We start from the raw sequence: 19,616 nt of genomic DNA on the forward strand, positions 1-19,616 counted from the left end.
GGCGGCGGTAATGGGTGAGTGTTGGAGATTGACAGGGAGGGAGAGAGAGAAGGAAGAACAGACAGGCGGAGAAGTGTGGGGGGGTGGGGAGAGAGAGAGAGATGGTAGGGGGGAGAGGGCAGGAGTGGGAGGGGAAGAGGCGAGCAGGAGAGGGGGAGAGAGATAGAGCGGTGAGAGAGAGAGAGAGGAAGAGGTGGGGGAGAGAGAAGAGGGAGAGAGGGATGAGCAGGGAGACGGAGGGTGGGGTGTGGAAGACAGACAGAGTGGGGTCAAGATTGGGGGAGAGTGGGAGAGAAAGAGAGGGGGAGAGGGAGAGGGGGGAGAGGGAGAGGAGGAGAGAGAGCGGGAGAGAAAGAGAGGGAGGAGAGGGAGAGGAGGAGAGAGAGCGGGTGAGAAGGAGAGGGAGGAGAGGGAGAGGAGGAGAGAGAGCGGGAGAGAAAGAGAGGGGGGAGAGGGGGAGGAGGAGAGAGAGCGGGAGAGAAAGGGAGGGAGAGAGTTGGGGGTAGAGGGGGTGGGTGAGAGAGAGAGAGAGGGGGAGAGGGAGAGGTGGGAGAGAGAGGAGAGAGAGGGATGAGCAGGAAGACGGAGGGTGGGGTGTGCAAGACAGACAGAGTGAGGTCAAGATTGGGGGAGAGTGGGAGAGAGAGATGGGGAGGAGGGAGAGAGAGAGTGTGAGTGGGGTCAGGGAGAGAGAGTTGGGGAGAAAAGGGGGTTGAGAGAGAAGGAGTGAAGGGGAGAGGGTGGGGGAGAGAGAGCAAGGGAGAGATGTTGGGGGAGAGAGAGAGAGATGGGGAAACAGAGAGAGGGGTGTAGAGTGAGACAAGGAGAGGGTGGGGGTCAAGATTGGGAGAGAGAGAGAAAGACGGGGGGGGAAGGGAGAGCTGGGGAGAGAGGGAGTGAGATCGAGGGAGGGCTTGCGGTAATGGGAGACAGAGGTAGGTGTTGGCAAGGGTTAGAGAATGGGAGAGAGGGAGACAGAGAGAGAGGGTCAAAGTTAGACCAGGAGAGGGTGGGGTCGAGATCGGGAGAGAGAAAGACGCGGGAGGGAGAGAGTTGGAGAAAGAGCGGGAGAGACGGAGAGGGAGAGAGCGGGAGAGAGGAGAGAGCGAGCTTGGTCTTGGGAGTGGGAGCGAAGGCGGGAATGGAAGGGTTAGAGCGAGAGAGGGAGTGAGGCAGAGTCCGGGAGGGAGGGCTGGAGCCCGCTCCTGCTGACCCCTCTAACCTGGCTGTAGGCTGTAGAGATGCCCCCTCGGACGCCGTGGTAGATGTAAACGCTCCCCTGATGCCCATTCTCCAGAGGAGCCCCTACCGCCACGTCCCGGAACCCGTCGCCGTTCAGGTCTCCGAGGGCGGCGATGGAGCTGCCAAAACGCCCCAGGCTGTTCCCTTCCTGCCCCCGGAGGGTGGAAAAGCACGAGGTATCGCCCTGGGCATCGAGAGAGAGAGAGAGAGAGAGAGAGACAAGGGTGAAGTCCACAAAGATATCCTCCACCTTCACGATGCCACGCTCCTGAAAATGCCCCCTGAGAGGGTGGGGGTGGGGGTGGGCGGGGACGGGTTTGGAAAGGTCCGGAGGCTTTTGGAACTCACCTGGCCGAATTACCCACCGGAGAGGCAAAGCAGCTCAGAAACGGTGAGGGGGCAACCTCAGTAAGCCCCGCCTAGCGCTGCCACCATGTTGCGGCAAGTCAAAAAGGGACTCGGGCTTGCAAAAAAACCCCCCCGACCCCCCAAAAAAAGAAGCGTGCGATGTGATTCCACGACTGGACAGCACTTGATAAACAACCCAGAGTGCGCTGACGGCGAGACCCCATTTGAGGCCATCGGGGGAGCTTACTTGTACGTACTCGAGGTGACATTCATTTATACTCAGGGGGCCCATACCTCTGCAAACAAAAGGAATATGCTCGAGCCTTGCATATTTTTTTTCTTTTTTTTGAATAGCCCGGGACCTTAGGGAGCGAACAGTTCCCTCTGTCCCTTCCTCCGTGGGCCAATCAGAGCGGTCCTGCCCACCAATCGGCACCCTTCTCTCCTGAAGTCTCACTTGTTGTGGTGCTCTGAAATTTGGGATTCTTGTGTTTGTCCCGCGAGACGCAAGGGTTGGGCAGTACATCGCATTATGTGGGAAAGTGCAAGGAATGCACAACCCTTCCCTGCCCCACCACCCCTCGCCCCCCACCGCCCCTCGCCCACGCCAACTTTACCTGGGTGGAGATCCGGCAGACGTTCACGGTACCCCCAATGCCAGCGTGGTGGTACAGGGGTGCCCCAATCAATACCAGGTCTGTCCATCCATCACCTTCCAGATCTACAGCACACAGTGTCATGCCAAAATACGACCCAATCTAGAAAAAAAAACAACGTCCAAGAGAGCAATCAGACTTTTGCGGAGAGGCGGTTGCCTGAAATGCCCCTCTGACCTGATTTGGCATCCCCCTCGGTCCTGACCCTCCGACCGTGCGGCTCTCCCTCGGCACTGACCCTCCGACAGTGCGGTGCTCCCTCAGCACTGACCCTCTGACAGTGCGGCGCTCCCTCAGCACTGACCCTCCGACAGTGCGGCGCTCCCTCAGCACTGACCCTCCGACAGTGCGGCGCTCCCTCAGCACTGACCCTCCGACAGTGCGGCGCTCCCTCAGCACTGACCCCGCGACAGTGCGGCGCTCCCTCAGTACTGACCCCGCGACAGTGCGGCGCTCCCTCAGTACTGACCCCGCGACAGTGCGGCGCTCCCTCAGCACTGACCCTCCGACAGTGCGGCACTCCCTCGGTACTGACCCTCCGACAGTGCGGCGCTCCCTCAGCATTGACCCTCCAACAGTGCGGCGCTCCCTCAGCACTGACCCTCCGACAGTGCGGCGCTCCCTCAGTACTGACCCTCCGACAGTGCGGCGCTCCCTCAGCACTGACCCCGCGACAGTGCGGCGCTCCCTCAGTACTGACCCCGCGACAGTGCGGCGCTCCCTCAGTACTGACCCTCCGACAGTGCGGCACTCCCTCAGCACTGACCCTCCGACAGTGCAGCGCTCCCTCAGCACTGACCCTCCGACAGTGTGGTGCTCCCTCAGCACTGACCCTCCGACAGTGCGGCGCTCCCTCAGTACTGACCCTCCGACAGTGCGGCGCTCCCTCAGTACTGACCCTCCGACAGTGCGGCGCTCCCTCAGTACTGACCCTCCGACAGTGCGGCGCTCCCTCAGTACTGACCCTCCGACAGTGCGGCGCTCCCTCAGCACTGACCCCGTGACAGTGCGGCGCTCCCTCCGCACTGACCCTCCGACAGTGCGGCGCTCCCTCCGCACTGACCCTCCGACAGTGCGGCCTAGTTACTGGTTGACCTGAAGCCCGGGGCTCTGTTACCTACCTGTTCCCCATCAATGTTCTGTTTCACTGTCCATTGCTTTGTTTTGAGTTCCTGTTTGAAAATGACCACTCTCCCAAAGTGCTTATAGCGCGGTGCCCCCACTATACAATATCTCTGGCCCTGTCTTCGTGCCTCTACCATTGTGTAGCCTGAGAGGGAGAGAAATAGGGAAAACACAGAACATATTCATTAAATTACCATTACTGCCCGCAGAGGAGAATGTGGGGGAGAGACAGAGAGAGACAGAGAGAGACAGAGAGAGACAGAGAGAGACAGAGAGAGACAGAGAGAGACAGAGAGAGACAGAGAGAGACAGAGAGAGACAGAGAGACAGAGAGAGAGAGAGAGGCGGTGAGTGAGACAGAGAGAGACAGAGAGAGACAGAGAGAGACAGAGAGACAGAGAGAGACAGAGAGAGACAGAGAGAGACAGAGAGAGAGAGAGAGGCGGTGAGTGAGACAGAGAGAGACAGTGAGAGAGACAGAGAGAGAAGGAGAGAGAGACAGAGAGAGAAGGAGAGAGAGACAGAGAGAGACAGTGAGGGAGACAGAGAGAGAAGGAGAGAGAGACAGAGAGAGACAGTGAGGGAGACAGAGAGAGACAGTGAGAGAGACAGAGAGAGAAGGAGAGAGAGACAGAGAGAGGCGGTGAGAGAGACAGAGAGAGAAGGAGAGAGAGACAAAGAGAGGCGGTGAGAGAGACAGAGAGAGAAGGAGAGAGAGACAGTGAGGGAGACAGAGAGAGAAGGAGAGAGAGACAGTGAGGGAGACAGAGAGAGACAGTGAGGTAGACAGAGAGAGAAGGAAAGAGAGACAGAGAGAGAGAGACAGAGAGAAGCGGTGAGAGAGAGAGAGAGAGAAGGAGAGAGAGACAGAGAGAGACAGTGAGGGAGACAGAGAGAGACAGTGAGTGAGACAGAGACAGAATGATAGATGGAGTAACATAGGGAGGGAGAGAGGGAGAGGGAGGGAGACGGTGAGGCAGACGGTGACAGAGAGAGGGAGGGAGACGGCGAGACAGACGGTGACGGAGGGAGGGAGACGGCTAGACAGACGGTGATGGAGGGAGGGAGACGGCTAGACAGACGGTGATGGAGGGTGGGAGACGGCTAGACAGACGGTGACGGAGGGAGGGAGACGGCTAGACAGACGGTGACGGAGGGAGGGAGACGGCTAGACAGACGGTGACGGAGGGAGGGCGACGGCGAGACAGACGGTGACGGAGGGAGTGAGACGAGGAGGGAGACGGTGAGACAGACGGAGACGGAGGGAGACAGACGGCTAGACAGACGGTGACGGAGGTGCCTCTTACCCAGGTAGGCGTTGGCCATGTCTTGCGTCGCCGACTCATTGACGACGACTTCCTTCCCATCTCGCAACTTGACCAGCGCTCCCGTCCAATCGAAAGCTCCCACGGCTCCGAGGGTGATGGAGTCCTGTGTGGGTGGGGGTGTGGGGTGGGGTGTGGGGTGGGGTGGGGGGAGAGAGAGAGAGAGAGAGAGAGAGAGAGAGGCGGGTCAGCGAGTTCACAACCCCGGTACCCACCAGACGCCCGGCGACGATTCACCAGACGCTCGGTCGTTCAGCCCAGACGAGGCGGCTGCGGGGCATATTCGGGCTGTCTGGGGGGTGGGGAGTGGGGTGTGTGGGCAGGGGGGGAAAAGGGGCTGTGGCAGCGGTGGGGGCGGTGCTGACGTGCTGGTGATGGGGGGGGGAATGAGCGCCGAGGGTGATGGTGGTTCCCCGAGGGGTGGGTGTTGGAAATGGGAAGGGTCTCGGAGCAGAGAGACAGTCGAGGAGATCACAGGGGGACTCAGGGAGATGGGGTTGTGAAGACCTCACCAACAGGTACCCAGGAGCATCAGAGGGGGGGGTGACGGGAAGGGAGACTTTGGATCTTGAGGGGGGGGGCGAGGAGATAGGGACTCCCTCCCTCCGGACAAGGGACAGGGCTATGGGGAGAGAGCGGGGCAGTGGGATTAGTTTGGGGATTGATACAGGGCTATGGGGAGAGAGCGGGGCAGTGGGATTAGTTTGGGATTGATACAGGGCTATGGGGAGAGAGCGGGACAGTGGGATTAGTTTGGGGATTGATACAGGGCTATGGGGAGTGAGCGGGGCAGTGGGATTAGTTTGGGGATTGATACAGGGCTATGGGGAGAGAGCGGGGCAGTGGGATTAGTTTGGGATTGATACAGGGCTATGGGGAGAGAGCGGGACAGTGGGATTAGTTTAGGATTGATACAGGGCTATGGGGAGAGAGCGGGGCAGTGGGGTTAGTTTGGGGATTGATACTGGGCTATGGGGAGAGAGTGGGGCAGTGGGATTAGTTTGGGGATTGATACAGGGCTATGGGGAGAGAGCGGGGCAGTGGGATTAGTTTGGGGATTGATACTGGGCTATGGGGAGACAGTGGGGCAGTGGGATTAGTTTGGGGATTGATACAGGGCTATGGGGAGAGAGCGGGGCAGTGGGATTAGTTTGGGGATTGATACAGGGCTATGGGGATAGAGCGGGGCAGTGGGATTAGTTTGGGGATTGATACAGGGCTATGGGGAGAGAGCGGGGCAGTGGGATTAGTTTGGGGATTGATACAGGGCTATGGGGAGAGAGCGGGGCAGTGGGATTAGTTTGGGGATTGATACTGGGCTATGGGGAGAGAGCGGGGCAGTGGGATTAGTTTGGGGATTGATACAGGGCTATGGGGAGAGAGCGGGGCAGTGGGATTAGTTTGGGGATTGATACTGGGCTATGGGGAGAGAGTGGGGCAGTGGGATTAGTTTGGGGATTGATACAGGGCTATGGGGAGAGAGCGGGGCAGTGGGATTAGTTTGGGATTGATACAGGTCTATGGGGAGAGAGCGGGGACAGTGGGATTAGTTTGGGGATTGATACAGGGCTATGGGGAGAGAGCGGGGCAGTGGGATTAGTTTGGGGATTGATACAGGGCTATGGGGAGAGAGCGGGGCAGTGGGATTAGTTTGGGGATTGATACAGGGCTATGGGGAGAGAGCGGGGCAGTGGGATTAGTTTGGGGATTGATACAGGGCTATGGGGAGAGAGCGGGGCAGTGGGATTAGTTTGGGGATTGATACAGGGCTATGGGGAGAGAGCGGGGCAGTGGGATTAGTTTGGGGATTGATACAGGGCTATGGGGAGAGAGCGGGGCAGTGGGATTAGTTTGGGGAGTAACACACAGTGATACAGTTCTCGGTTTGCAGAGTGGTCCTCGGACTGAAGGATCTTACCGAGGTGAAGATGGAACTAAATCCTGTTTGTGCCAATTCCAGTTTGAATGTACTCGTGCCCGAGGATTTCCCAGTTCCTGGCAGGATAGAGGGAGAGAGAGAAAGACGCGTTAAAGGTGAGACAGAACACAGCATGCAGAGTGGGTTGGAGAGATGGGGCAGGCTGGGGGAGAGAGAGATTGAGAGAGAGAGAGGCGACAGACTGGGGAACAGAGGCATAGAGAGAGGGGACAGACTGGGGAACAGAGGGATAGAGAGAGGGGACAGACTGGGGAACAGAGGGATAGAGAGGGAGGACAGACTGGGGAACAGAGGGATAGAGAGAGGCGACAGACTGGGGAACAGAGGGATAGAGAGAGAGGGGACAGACTGGGGAACAGAGGGATAGAGAGAGAGGACAGACTGGAGAACAGAGGGATAGAGAGAGAGGGGACAGACTGGGGAACAGAGGGATAGAGAGAGAGGACAGACTGGGGAACAGAGGGATAGAGAGAGGGGACAGACTGCGGAGCAGAGGGATAGAGAGAGGGGACAGACTGGGGAACAGAGGGATAGAGAGAGAGGGGACAGACTGGGGAACAGAGGGATAGAGAGAGGGGACAGACTGGGGAACAGAGGGATAGAGAGAGGGGACAGTCTGGGGAACAGAGGGATAGAGAGAGAGGACAGACTGGGGAACAGAGGGATAGAGAGAGAGGACAGACTGGGGAACAGAGGGATAGAGAGAGGGGACAGACTGGGGAACAGAGGGATAGAGAGAGGGGACAGACTGGGGAACAGAGGGATAGAGAGAGAGGGGACAGACTGGGGAACAGAGGGATAGAGAGAGGGGACAGACTGGGGAACAGAGGGATAGAGAGAGAGGACAGACTGGGGAACAGAGGGATAGAGAGAGGGGACAGACTGGGGAACAGAGGGATAGAGAGAGAGGGGACAGACTGGGGAACAGAGGGATAGAGAGAGGGGACAGACTGGGGAACAGAGGGATAGAGAGAGGGGACAGACTGGGGAACAGAGGGATAGAGAGAGAGGGGACAGACTGGGGAACAGAGGGATAGAGAGAGAGGACAGACTGGGGAACAGAGGGATAGAGAGAGGGGACAGACTGCGGAACAGAGGGATAGAGAGAGGGGACAGACTGGGGAACAGAGAGATAGAGAGAGGGGACAGACTGGGGAACAGAGGGATAGAGAGAGAGGACAGACTGGGGAACAGAGGGATAGAGAGAGGGGACAGACTGGGGAACAGAGGGATAGAGAGAGGGGACAGACTGGGGAACAGAGGGATAGAGAGAGGGGACAGACTGGGGAACAGAGGGATAGAGAGAGGGGACAGACTGGGGAACAGAGGGATAGAGAGAGAGGACAGTCTGGGGAACAGAGGGATAGAGAGAGGGGACAGACTGGGGAACAGAGGGATAGAGAGAGGGGACAGACTGGGGAACAGAGGGATAGAGAGAGGGGACAGACTGGGGAACAGAGGGATAGAGAGAGGGGACAGACTGGGGAACAGAGGGATAGAGAGAGGGGACAGACTGGGGTACAGAGGGATAGAGAGAGGGGACAGACTGGGGAACAGAGGGATAGAGAGAGGGGACAGACTGGGGTACAGAGGGATAGAGAGAGGGGACAGACTGGGGAACAGAGGGATAGAGAGAGGGGACAGACTGGGGAACAGAGGGATAGAGAGAGGGGACAGACTGGGGAACAGAAGGATAGAGAGAGGGGACAGACTGGGGAACAGAGGGATAGAGAGAGGGGACAGACTGGGGAACAGAGGGATAGAGAGAGGGGACAGACTGGGGAACAGAGGGATAGAGAGAGGGGACAGACTGGGGAACAGAGAGATAGAGAGAGAGGGGACAGACTGGGGAACAGAGGGATAGAGAGAGAGGACAGACTGGGGAACAGAGGGATAGAGAGAGGGGACAGACTGGGGAACAGAGGGATAGAGAGAGGGGACAGACTGGGGAACAGAGGGATAGAGTGATGGGGACAGACTGGGGAACAGAGGGATAGAGAGAGGGGACAGACTGGGGAACAGAGGAATAGAGAGAGAGGGGACAGACTGGGGAACAGAGGGATAGAGAGAGGGGACAGACTGGGGAATAGAGGGATAGAGAGAGGGGACAGACTGGGGAACAGAGGGATAGAGAGAGGGGACAGACTGGGGTACAGAGGGATAGAGAGAGGGGGACAGGCTGGGGAACAGAGGGATAGAGAGAGGGGACAGACTGGGGAACAGAGGGATAGAGAGAGGGGACAGACTGGCGAACAGAGGGATAGAGAGAGAGGGGACAGACTGGGGAACAGAGGGATAGAGAGAGGGGACAGACTGGGGAACAGAGGGATAGAGAGAGGGGACAGACTGGGGAACAGAGGGATAGAGAGAGAGGACAGACTGGGGAACAGAGGGATAGAGAGAGAGGATAGACTGGGGAACAGAGGGATAGAGAGAGAGGGACAGACTGGGGAACAGAGGGATAGAGAGAGAGGGGACAGACTGGGGAACAGAGGGATAGAGAGAGGGGACAGACTGGGGAACAGAGGGATAGAGAGAGGGGACAGACTGGGGAACAGAGGGATAGAGAGAGGGGATTGATTGGGGAACAGAGGGATAGAGAGAGAGGACAGGCTGGGGAACAGAGGGATGGAGAGAGGGGTCAGATTGGTGGGGGTGGAGTTCGGAGGGTAAAGGTCAAGAACTCACCCTCGATGGCGAAGATCTTGTCCTTGAGTTTATTGTTGAGCTCCTTCAGGACCTCGAAGTTGCTGACCTTGAAGACAAAGTCTACGCTCGGCCGCGAGGCAATCGTCTCCAGCTCTTCGGTTGCTTTTGACGTGTCAAAGGCATCTCCTACCTGGGTCGGAGAGAGCGAGAGGAAGAGAGAGAGAGAGAGCGGGAGAGAGAGAGAGACAGAAAGGCGCGTCAGGCTCATCCTCAAGGGCCCGCGCACTCTGACCTTCACTCCCCGGGGAGGTCGCACCGGGTTCACGGGTAGGGGAACACATCGACACTCACCCCAATGGCGTAGCGGAGAATGCCCTTGCGCTCGGCTGCCCGGATCGCCACGGCAAAAGTCACGTCCACATCGTTGGACTCCCCGTCGGTTATCACTATCATGACCCGCTGAGCGTCGTTTCGAGCCCCACTGGACTCCTCGAAGATCTGATCGCTGGTTTGTGAGGCGAAGAAGACTTTATTATTCAGGCCAAACCACCCCCCTCATCTGTCCCCGGGACCGCTCCGGTAAAATATCCCACCGCGCCCGGTCTCAAGAGTTTTATTGACTGGCTTAGTCTCACACCATTCTCCAAGACCAGCCCAGTGTCCCAGCTATCTCCCAATTGTACCCTCTTCTCATTAAGCTAATGGGGCACTGTAATTAAAACAAAATGTCATAGAAAACTTACAAGATGAAATTAAAATATCATTACCAGGGATAATGATACACCCCAGCCCCTGTGGTGCCCACCAGTCCCGACTGGCATCCCTTATTTATACGTGCTCAAGGGCAATGAATACCCCTCGTCTGTTTATCATTGCCTTAACAATGTAATTGGCATGTTATTAACAAAGCCCCTAACAATGTCATTTACAGGGCATGAACACATCTACCCACCTCAGTCCCGTAACCCCTTAATACCCCTTTACCCAGTCAAAAATCTCTCCATCGCTGCTTCAGGGTAACGGCCAAATTTCACTTTTTTGGGCAGGGGTCGGGGGGGGAGAGAGTTCCAAACCTCTCCCGCCCTTTGTGTGAAGGAGCGTGGCCTGATTTCACTCCCGAAAGGGTCTGGTTCTAAATTTAGACTCTGCTCCCTCGTCCTAGACTCTCTCCAAGCGGTGTAAATTGTGTGTCTCTCTCTCTCTCTCTCCCGACCCTATCAGTTCCCCCGAAACTTCGATCGAATCGCGCCCCCCCGCCCCCCCCGCCCCCACCTCCGAAATTTCAGGGTAGTCTCTCCTCTGTCGTTGAAGGGTGGGTATCGTCCCGGTAAATCCACACCCCACTTCCCCCTCCCCACCCCAGGGGTCCGCATGTCCCTTCTTAAGCGGGCTCGGATGGGAGGGGGTGCCGGGGCTTCCTGACCTCTGCCCGCGGTCGGTACCCGCACCGCGATTTCGCTCAGTGCTGCCTGTGCGAGGGGGTCAGGGGTGGTGGTGGGGGTGGGGGGGAGGGGGAGGAGAGCGATCGGGCCGATCGTGCTCTCCCTGAGGGGCACGGAGCTGTCTCGGGGAGATGACGCGTTGTTAAACGAGGGAAATAAAACGCAATGAAACATGCCCCCCTTCGCGTGCCCTCTGCCACATGAGCGGGGCGGGGTAGGAGGGGGGACATGTTATTCATTCAACTGTGAAATTTTAATCTTATCCCCATTCGCTTTAGGGACCCTCATCCCCGTCCGTGGATGAGGTTTCCAAGAAAAATAAAATGCGCAGGCCACTTGGTCTTAACGCCCGCCCGGTTGATTGGCATCGCCGCGCTTGGCTGAGAGCCCGCATTTCTACCCCTGGGCGCAGGGGCTGGAGGTGCTCCCAGTGAACCCCCCACCCCCCAACCCCAGGCGTGACCTACACAGGGCGGTGGGGGTGGTGGGGGCGGGGTAGGTGGAACCGATAGATACATACGTGACATGTTTGATCCCCGTGGGAGTGAAGGTCACGGAGTTCATCTGCTGGATGCGGTTGATGAGCCTGTCGTGGTCCGGAACCTTCTTATATTTGTTGAAGTCGAACTCGGTTTTTGCCTCAAGCGAAAACTGCGACACTGAAAACTGAGAAGGAGAATTAAAAAATTGGGGGATGGCCGGGGCACTGGTCGGGGGGGGTCCATACATTTTTTTCTTTTAATTGCCGCATTCGGCACCTCAAGGCAATCCCGAAATCCCTGCTGGGCGTGTTGCCGAGGGGACGCGAGGTCGTGAGGGCAGGGAGGAGGCCGTTCGGACCCTCGAGGCTGCTGGCCCCTCAGTCGATCTTCTCCCTCGACTCCGCCTTCGTCCAGCCTGCGGCTGATCTTCTCCCTCGACTCTGCCCTCCCTCCTCCCCCGATTCCCCCTCGGTCTCGGTCCTGAGATAGCAGGAGGCTATTCGGCCCTTCCCCTGGAGCCTGCTTCATCCATAATTGAGCCTGTGGCTTTCGGGGGGTGGGTGTGAGTCCCTCTCCGCAGGATTCCCAGCCTCGGACCTGCTCTCCGGCAGCCCAGGTATCGACCAGACCCCGACGTCAGCCCCTCCCGGGACTTGTTCCCCGTCTCCGGTGCCCTGCGCGCCTCACCTGGACGTCCTTGCCTTCGAAAAGCCGGATGACGGACATCATGAACTGCTTCATTAGGGTGAAGTCGCGGCTGGCGATGCTCCCCGAGCCGTCGATCAGGAACGCCACATCGAGCTTGGGCTTGGGGCAGTCTGCGGAGACACACACAGGGGCACGTGTGAGGGTCAAGGGGCACCGAGCCCGGGCACACAGCGCAGGGCGAGACCCTCCAGCCCATCCAGGGCGTGTCAGCCGATCCCTGCAGCGGGTCCATCCCATCCCCCCACCCATCCCACTCTCCCCCCGCTCCCCACATCACAGAACGTTACATCCTCTCATCAACCCTGTCAAACCCCTTCGAAAAGCACAGGAAATACACACACTCAGAGAAACAGTAACACACAATAATGCACACAGACACACAATAACACACAATAACACACAATAACACACACAGATACACACTGTAACACACAATAACACACAATAACACACACAGATACACTATAACACACACAGATACACTATAACACACAATAATGCACACACACTATAACACACAATAACACACACAGATACACTATAACACACAGACACACTATAACACACAATAATGCACACAGATACACACTGTAACACACAATAACACACACAGATACACTATAACACACAATAATGCACACAGATACACACTGTAACACACACAGATACACTATAACACACTACAATGCGCAGATACACAATAACACACACAGACACACTATAACACTCAGACACACTATAACACACAATAATGCACACAGATGCACACTGTAACACACAATAACACACACAGATATACACTGTAACACACAATAACACACACAGATACACTATAACACACAGACACACTATAACACGCAATAATGCACACAGATACACACTGTAACACACAGATACACACTGTAACACACAATAATGCACACAGATACACACTGTAACACACAATAAAACACAGATACACACTAACACACAATAACACACAGATACACACTGTAACACACAATAATGCACACAGATACACACTGTAACACACAATAAAACACAGATACACTATAACACACAATAATTCACACAGATACACACTGTAACACACAATAACACACAGATACACACTAACACACAATAACACACAGATACACACTGTAACACACAATAATGCACACAGATACACACTGTAACACACAGTAACACACAGATACACTATAACACACAATAATTCACACAGATACACACTGTAACACACAATAACACACAGATACACACTGTAACACACAATAACACACAGATACACACTGTAACACACAATAATGCACACAGATACACACTGTAACACACAATAACACACACACAGATACACTATGACACACAGATACACTATGCCACACACACACAGTATAACACACAATAATGCACACTGATACACACTGTAACACACAATAACACACACTGATACACTATAACACACAGAGAAACAATAACACAATAATGCACACAGATACACACTGTAACACGCAATAACACACACAGATACACTATAACACACAGACACACTATAACACACAATAATGCACACAGATACACACTGTAACACACAATAAAACACACAGATACACTATAACACACAGACACACTATAACACACAATAATGCACACAGATACACACTGTAACACACAATAACACACACAGATACACTATAACACACTACAACGCGCAGATACACAATAACACAGAGTCACACTATAACACACTATAACACACAATAATGCACACAGATACACACTGTAACACACAATAACACACAATAACACACACAGATACACTATAACACACAGATACACTATAACACACTATAATGCACGCAGATACACACTGTAACACACACAGATACACTATAACACACAATAATGCACGCAGATACACAATAACACACAATAACACACACAGATACACTATAACACACTATAATGCACACAGATACACACTGTAACACACAATAGCACACACAGATACACTATAACACACTATAATGCACACAGATACACACTGTAACACACAATAACACACACAGATACACTATAACACACTAGAATGCGCAGATACACAATAACACACACAGATACACTATAACACACTATAACACACTGTAACACACAATAACACACAATAACACACTATAGCACATGATAACACAATATAATATACTATAACACAGGACAACACACTATAAGACACAATAACACACTATAACACATGATAACATGCAATAAGTCACAATAACACACTATAGCACACAATAAAACACAACACACTATAACACAGGACAACACACTATAGTACACAGTAACGCACTATAACACACGATAACACACAATAATGCACGATAATGCATTAACACACAATAATACACAATAACATGCTACAACACACTATAACACAGAGTAACACACACAATATAATACACAGATACACTATGACACTCAGACACACTATAACATACAATAACACGCTATAACACAAAAATCACACAATAACGCACTATAACATAGAGTAACACACACACACATACACTCTCACACACACACACGCGCATACACGCACACACACGCACAAACACACACGCAAACACACCCATGCACTCCCTCTCACACATTCACACAGACTCTCTCACACACACACACACACGCACGCACGCACATGCACACACACATACATGCCACACACTCACACGCACACACATGCACACACATGCGCACATACACATGCACACGCAAACACACAAGCACACACACGCAAACATGTACACGCACAAAAACGCACACACATGCACATGCACACGCACAAGTGCACACACACACACACACACACACACACATGCATACGCACTCACACACACGTGCACACACACACTCACACGCATGCACGCACATGCTCACAGACACACACACACATGCACACATGTGCACACACATGCACACGCACACACATGTGCACACACACATTCTGGGTTAGTAGGCAGGTAAATAGAGAGGTTGTTTGGAACAGTCTAACCTTGAAAAGCAGGTGTAAAGTTCCTGGTAGGAGTTAGGCTGCTGTCAAATTCGTAGCAAATCCCGTTAACGTATGTGTTACTGCCACACGTGTACGACAGTAATGGAGCACACATCTGGAGCAGAAATAAGAAACATAAAAGGAGCAAAGTCGATGGATTGACTCATGGCCGTCAGACCGCAGATCAGCTAAATCCCAGATCCCCTGAATGCAGATCAACAACAGAAATCTGTCAGGGAATGGTCAGTGCTGAGGGAGCGCCCGCACTGTCGGAGGGTCAGTGCTGAGGGAGCGCCGCACTGTCGGAGGGTCAGTGCTGAGGGAGCGCCGCACTGTCGGAGGGTGAGTACTGAGGGAGCGCCGCACTGTCGGAGGGTCAGTGCTGAGGGAGCGCCCGTACTGTCGGAGGGTCAGTGCTGAGGGAGCGCCCGCACTGTCGGAGGGTCAATGCTGAGGGAGCGCCGCACTGTCGGAGGGTCAGTACTGAGGGAGCACCGCACTGTCGGAGGGTCAGTGCTGAGGGAACGCCGCACTGTCGGAAGGTCAGTGCTGAGGGAGCGCCCGCACTGTCGGAGGGTCAGTGCTGAGGGAGCGCCGCACTGTCGGAGGGTCAGTGCTGAGGGAGCGCCGCACTGTCGGAGGGTCAGTGCTGAGGGAGAGCCGTACTGTCGGAGGGTCAGTGCTGAGGGAGCGCCGCACTATCGGAGGGTCAGTGCTGAGGGAGCGCCGCACTGTCGGAGGGTCAGTGCTGAGGGAGTGCCACACTGTCGGAGGGTCAGTACTGAGGGAGCGCCGCACTGTCGGAGGGTCAGTGCTGAGGGAGCGCCGCACTGTCGGAGGGTCAGTGCTGAGGGAGAGCCGCACTGTCGGAGGGTCAGTGCTGAGGGAGAGCCGTACTGTCGGAGGGTCAGTGCTGAGGGAGAGCCGCACTGTGGGAGGGTCAGTGCTGAGGGAGCGCCGCACTGTCGGAGGGTCAGTGCTGAGGGAGAGCCGCACTGTCGGAGGGTCAGTGCTGAGGGAGAGCCGCACTGTCGGAGGGTCAGTGCTGAGGGAGCGCCCGCACTGTCGGAGGGTCAGTGCTGAGGCAGCGCCGCATGTCGGAGGGTCAGTGCTGAGGGAGAGCCGCACTGTCGGAGGGTAAGTGCTGAGGGAGCGCCCGCACTGTCGGAGAGTCAGTGCTGAGGCAGCGCCGCATGTCGGAGGGGGAAGACGATGAGGATGGCCGCTCCACGAGGTTGCGATGTCACCACATGTCGCAGAATCCCTCTCCTCCCTCCGTCTGGGTGCCGTTCCCCCAATCTGCCGAAGATGCTCGCCTCACCTCGTCCCCCACACGCGTCGATACTCACCAAGAGCTTTTGCGGGGAGCTCGGGTTGGCCGTGAGTCCAAGTCCAACTCCTTCGATGTGTAAACCCGGAGATTCTGCAGGGGTCGGGGTGAGGGAGGAAACCACAGAGGCGCAGTCACAGCGAGGCAAACTCTCAAAGATACATCGTGACGTTTAGAAAGTGATAAACCCCTCCCTCGGCGCCGGAGAGGAATGGGCACCTAACCCAGTTTGACCCCGAACCCCATAAGGCGATGTAAGTGACCATCTGGTCAGTCGGAGAGAGTGATTTTACGGAGGGAAGAGAGAGAGGGAGAGAGAGAGAGAGAGAGGGGGGTGGCGGAGAGTTTTTGGAAGTGAATTCCAGGGTTTATGGCTCCGGAGTGAGTGGAGGGGAGGGGGAAATGAGAGGGGGTGTTGAGGAGGAGGTGACGGAGGAGGATGGGGGTTGAGGGGTCATTAGGTCGCGCAGATCGAGAGCATTTTTACATTCAATGCATTGAGCACGTATAAGTAAGCGTCGGTCGGGAGCCGGGGTGTGGGCAGAGGGTTGTAAGGCCGAACGGGTCAATCAATCCTCTTGACCGAAGACAGCTCTGGGTCCTGGTTTTTTTGGCTGCGCCGACTAGTCTGGAATCTTTGAAGGGCCCCCTGCCCTGGGTCTCAGTCTCGCTGCTTACCTGGAATGGGGATGGCCATGCAGGGATGGGACGAGTCCTCACACTTGTAGACGGCCCCTGTCACGTTCCCGTGCCGTGCGAGAGGGGCGCTGACCACGATCCTGCAGGAAAAGCCCGGACACCATCCATTCAAAGCGGGAAGAGGGGACAGGAGGAGGCCGTTCGGCCCATCGTGCCTGCGCTGGTTCTCCAAGTGAGCGATTCACCGAGTCCCGCTCCCTCCCCACCCCCGTTAATCCTGCACGTTCTTCCTTTCCCGATAACAATCCCATTCCCTCTCGATTGACCCTCCCTCCCCCACACTCTCAGGCAGCGCGTTCCAGACCCTAACCCCCTCGATTGACCCTCCCTCCCACACACTCTCAGGCAGCGCGTTCCAGATCCTAACCCCCTCGATTGACCCTCCCTCCCACACACTCTCAGGCAGCGCGTTCCAGACCCTAACCCCCTCGATTGACCCTCCCTCCCACACACTCTCAGGCAGCGCGTTCCAGACCCTAACCCCCTCGATTGACCCTCCCTCCCCCCCACACTCTCAGGCAGCGCGTTCCAGACCCTAACCCCCTCGATTGACCCTCCCTCCCCCCCACACTCTGAGGCAGCGCGTTCCAGATCCTAACCCCCTCGATTGACCCTCCCTCCCCCCCACACTCTCAGGCAGCGCGTTCCAGACCCTAACCCCCTCGATTGACCCTCCCTCCCCCCCACACTCTGAGGCAGCGCGTTCCAGATCCTAACCCCCTCGCTGCGTGAAAAAGTTCCTCCTCGTGTCTCCGTCGCTCCTTTTACCCATCACCTTCAATCTGTGTCCCTCTGCTTCTCGATCATTCCCCCAATGGGAACAGTTTCTCCCGATCCACTCCGTCCCAGATCCCCTCGTGATTTTGAACACCTCGATCAAATCTCCTCTCCACCTTCTCTTCTCCGAGGAGAACAGTCCCAACTTCTCCAATCCATCCACGGAACTGAAGTTCCTCTTCCCTGGAACCATTCTCGTGAATCGTTTCCGCACTCTCTCTCTCTCTCTCTCTCTCTCTCTCTCTGTCTCTCTGTCTCTCTCTGTCTCTCTCTCTCTCCAATTCCTTCACATCCTTCCTAAAGTGCGGAGCCCAGAACTGGACACAATTACTCCAGCTGAGGCTGAACTCGTGTCTTATACAAGTTCAACATAACCTCCCTGCTCTTGTACCCTACACCCCTATGAATAAAGCCCAGGATACTGTCTGCTTTACTAACCGCTCTCTCCCCCTGTCCTGCCCCCCTTCAATGATTTATTCCTCATATACCCCCAGCTCCCTCTGCTTCTGCACCCCCTTTAGAATTGCCCCCTTTATTTTATACTGTCTCTCCGCTTTCTTCCCACCAAAATGAACCACTTCACACTTCTCTCTGTGTTAAACTGTATCTGCCACTTGTCCGCCCACCCCACCAACCTGTCTATGTCCTTTTGAGGTTCTACACTGTCCTCCTCACAGTTCAAGGTAACCTCAGTTTCCATTCCCACACACCCTCTCTCACACACACACACACACACACACACTCACTCACATATACACACAGACACACACACGTACACGCACTCACTCACATACGAAAACACACGCTCATCACACACATGCACACAGACACTCTCTCACACACACTCACGCACACAGACACACACACACACACACATGCAAACACACACACTCACACACACACACACACACACAAAAACACACACACACGTTCACACACACATGCACACTGTTACTCACGCACATACACACACATAGATGCACACTCACACACACAAAACCAACATACAAAAAGCACACAGACACACACACACACTCTCACACACTCTCTCTCTCACACACTCACAAACACACACACACAAGCACTCACACACACATGCACAAACAGACTCACACACATGCACACTACACACACTCATAAATGCATGCAAACACACACAGTCTTAGACATTCACACATACACAGACACACACACTCTCACACACACACACACATATGCTCTCTCTCTCTCTCACACACACACAAATACACACACGCTCACACACACAGATACTCACACACACTGTCAGACACAAACGCACACACACACTAATACACACACACGCAAATGCACACAGTCACACTCACACAGAGGCGCACAGACATACACAAACAAACACACACACACACACACATGCACTCACACACATTCTCACGCACAAATGCACACACACAAACACACACACACACTCACACTCACACACTCACTCTCACACACACAGACACACATAAACACAGGCAGACACAGACACTCACTCACACACAAACACAAATGCACTCACACACTCTCTCTCTCACACACATGCGCACACACACTCTCACACACACTCTCACACTCTCACACACACACAAACGCACACACACTAATACACACACATGCAAATGCACACAGTCACACACACAGAGACACACAGACACACAAAAACACACACACACAGACACACACACGCACTCAAACACACACTCTCAAACACACACACTCTCATTCACAAATGCACATACTCACACACACAAACACACACACACAATCTCTCTCTCACACACACACACACACACAATCTCTCTCTCACACACACACACACACACA

At 54.9% G+C, this 19,616-nt stretch overlaps 1 protein-coding gene across 1 annotated transcript; it reads right to left on the reverse strand.

Annotated features, from left to right (window-relative positions):
• Positions 1-1,222: 1,222 nt before the first annotated feature.
• Positions 1,223-17,074, reverse strand: LOC144678322 (integrin alpha-X-like; the record flags this gene model as incomplete). The annotated part of the gene is made up of 12 exons (XM_078538145.1): positions 1,223-1,426; positions 2,208-2,348; positions 3,368-3,516; positions 4,679-4,802; positions 6,615-6,691; positions 9,324-9,470; positions 9,632-9,789; positions 11,247-11,392; positions 11,896-12,026; positions 14,966-15,080; positions 16,315-16,388; positions 16,974-17,074. Coding segments are annotated over 12 exons (1,567 nt in total), but the record flags the coding sequence as incomplete, so codon positions are not given.
• Between the last annotated feature and the right edge of the window lie 2,542 nt (positions 17,075-19,616).

This window comes from Cetorhinus maximus, unplaced genomic scaffold (genome assembly GCF_964194155.1).
Source record: "Cetorhinus maximus unplaced genomic scaffold, sCetMax3.hap1.1 HAP1_SCAFFOLD_4021, whole genome shotgun sequence".
In the NCBI taxonomy this organism is placed as follows: domain Eukaryota; kingdom Metazoa; phylum Chordata; class Chondrichthyes; order Lamniformes; family Cetorhinidae; genus Cetorhinus; species Cetorhinus maximus.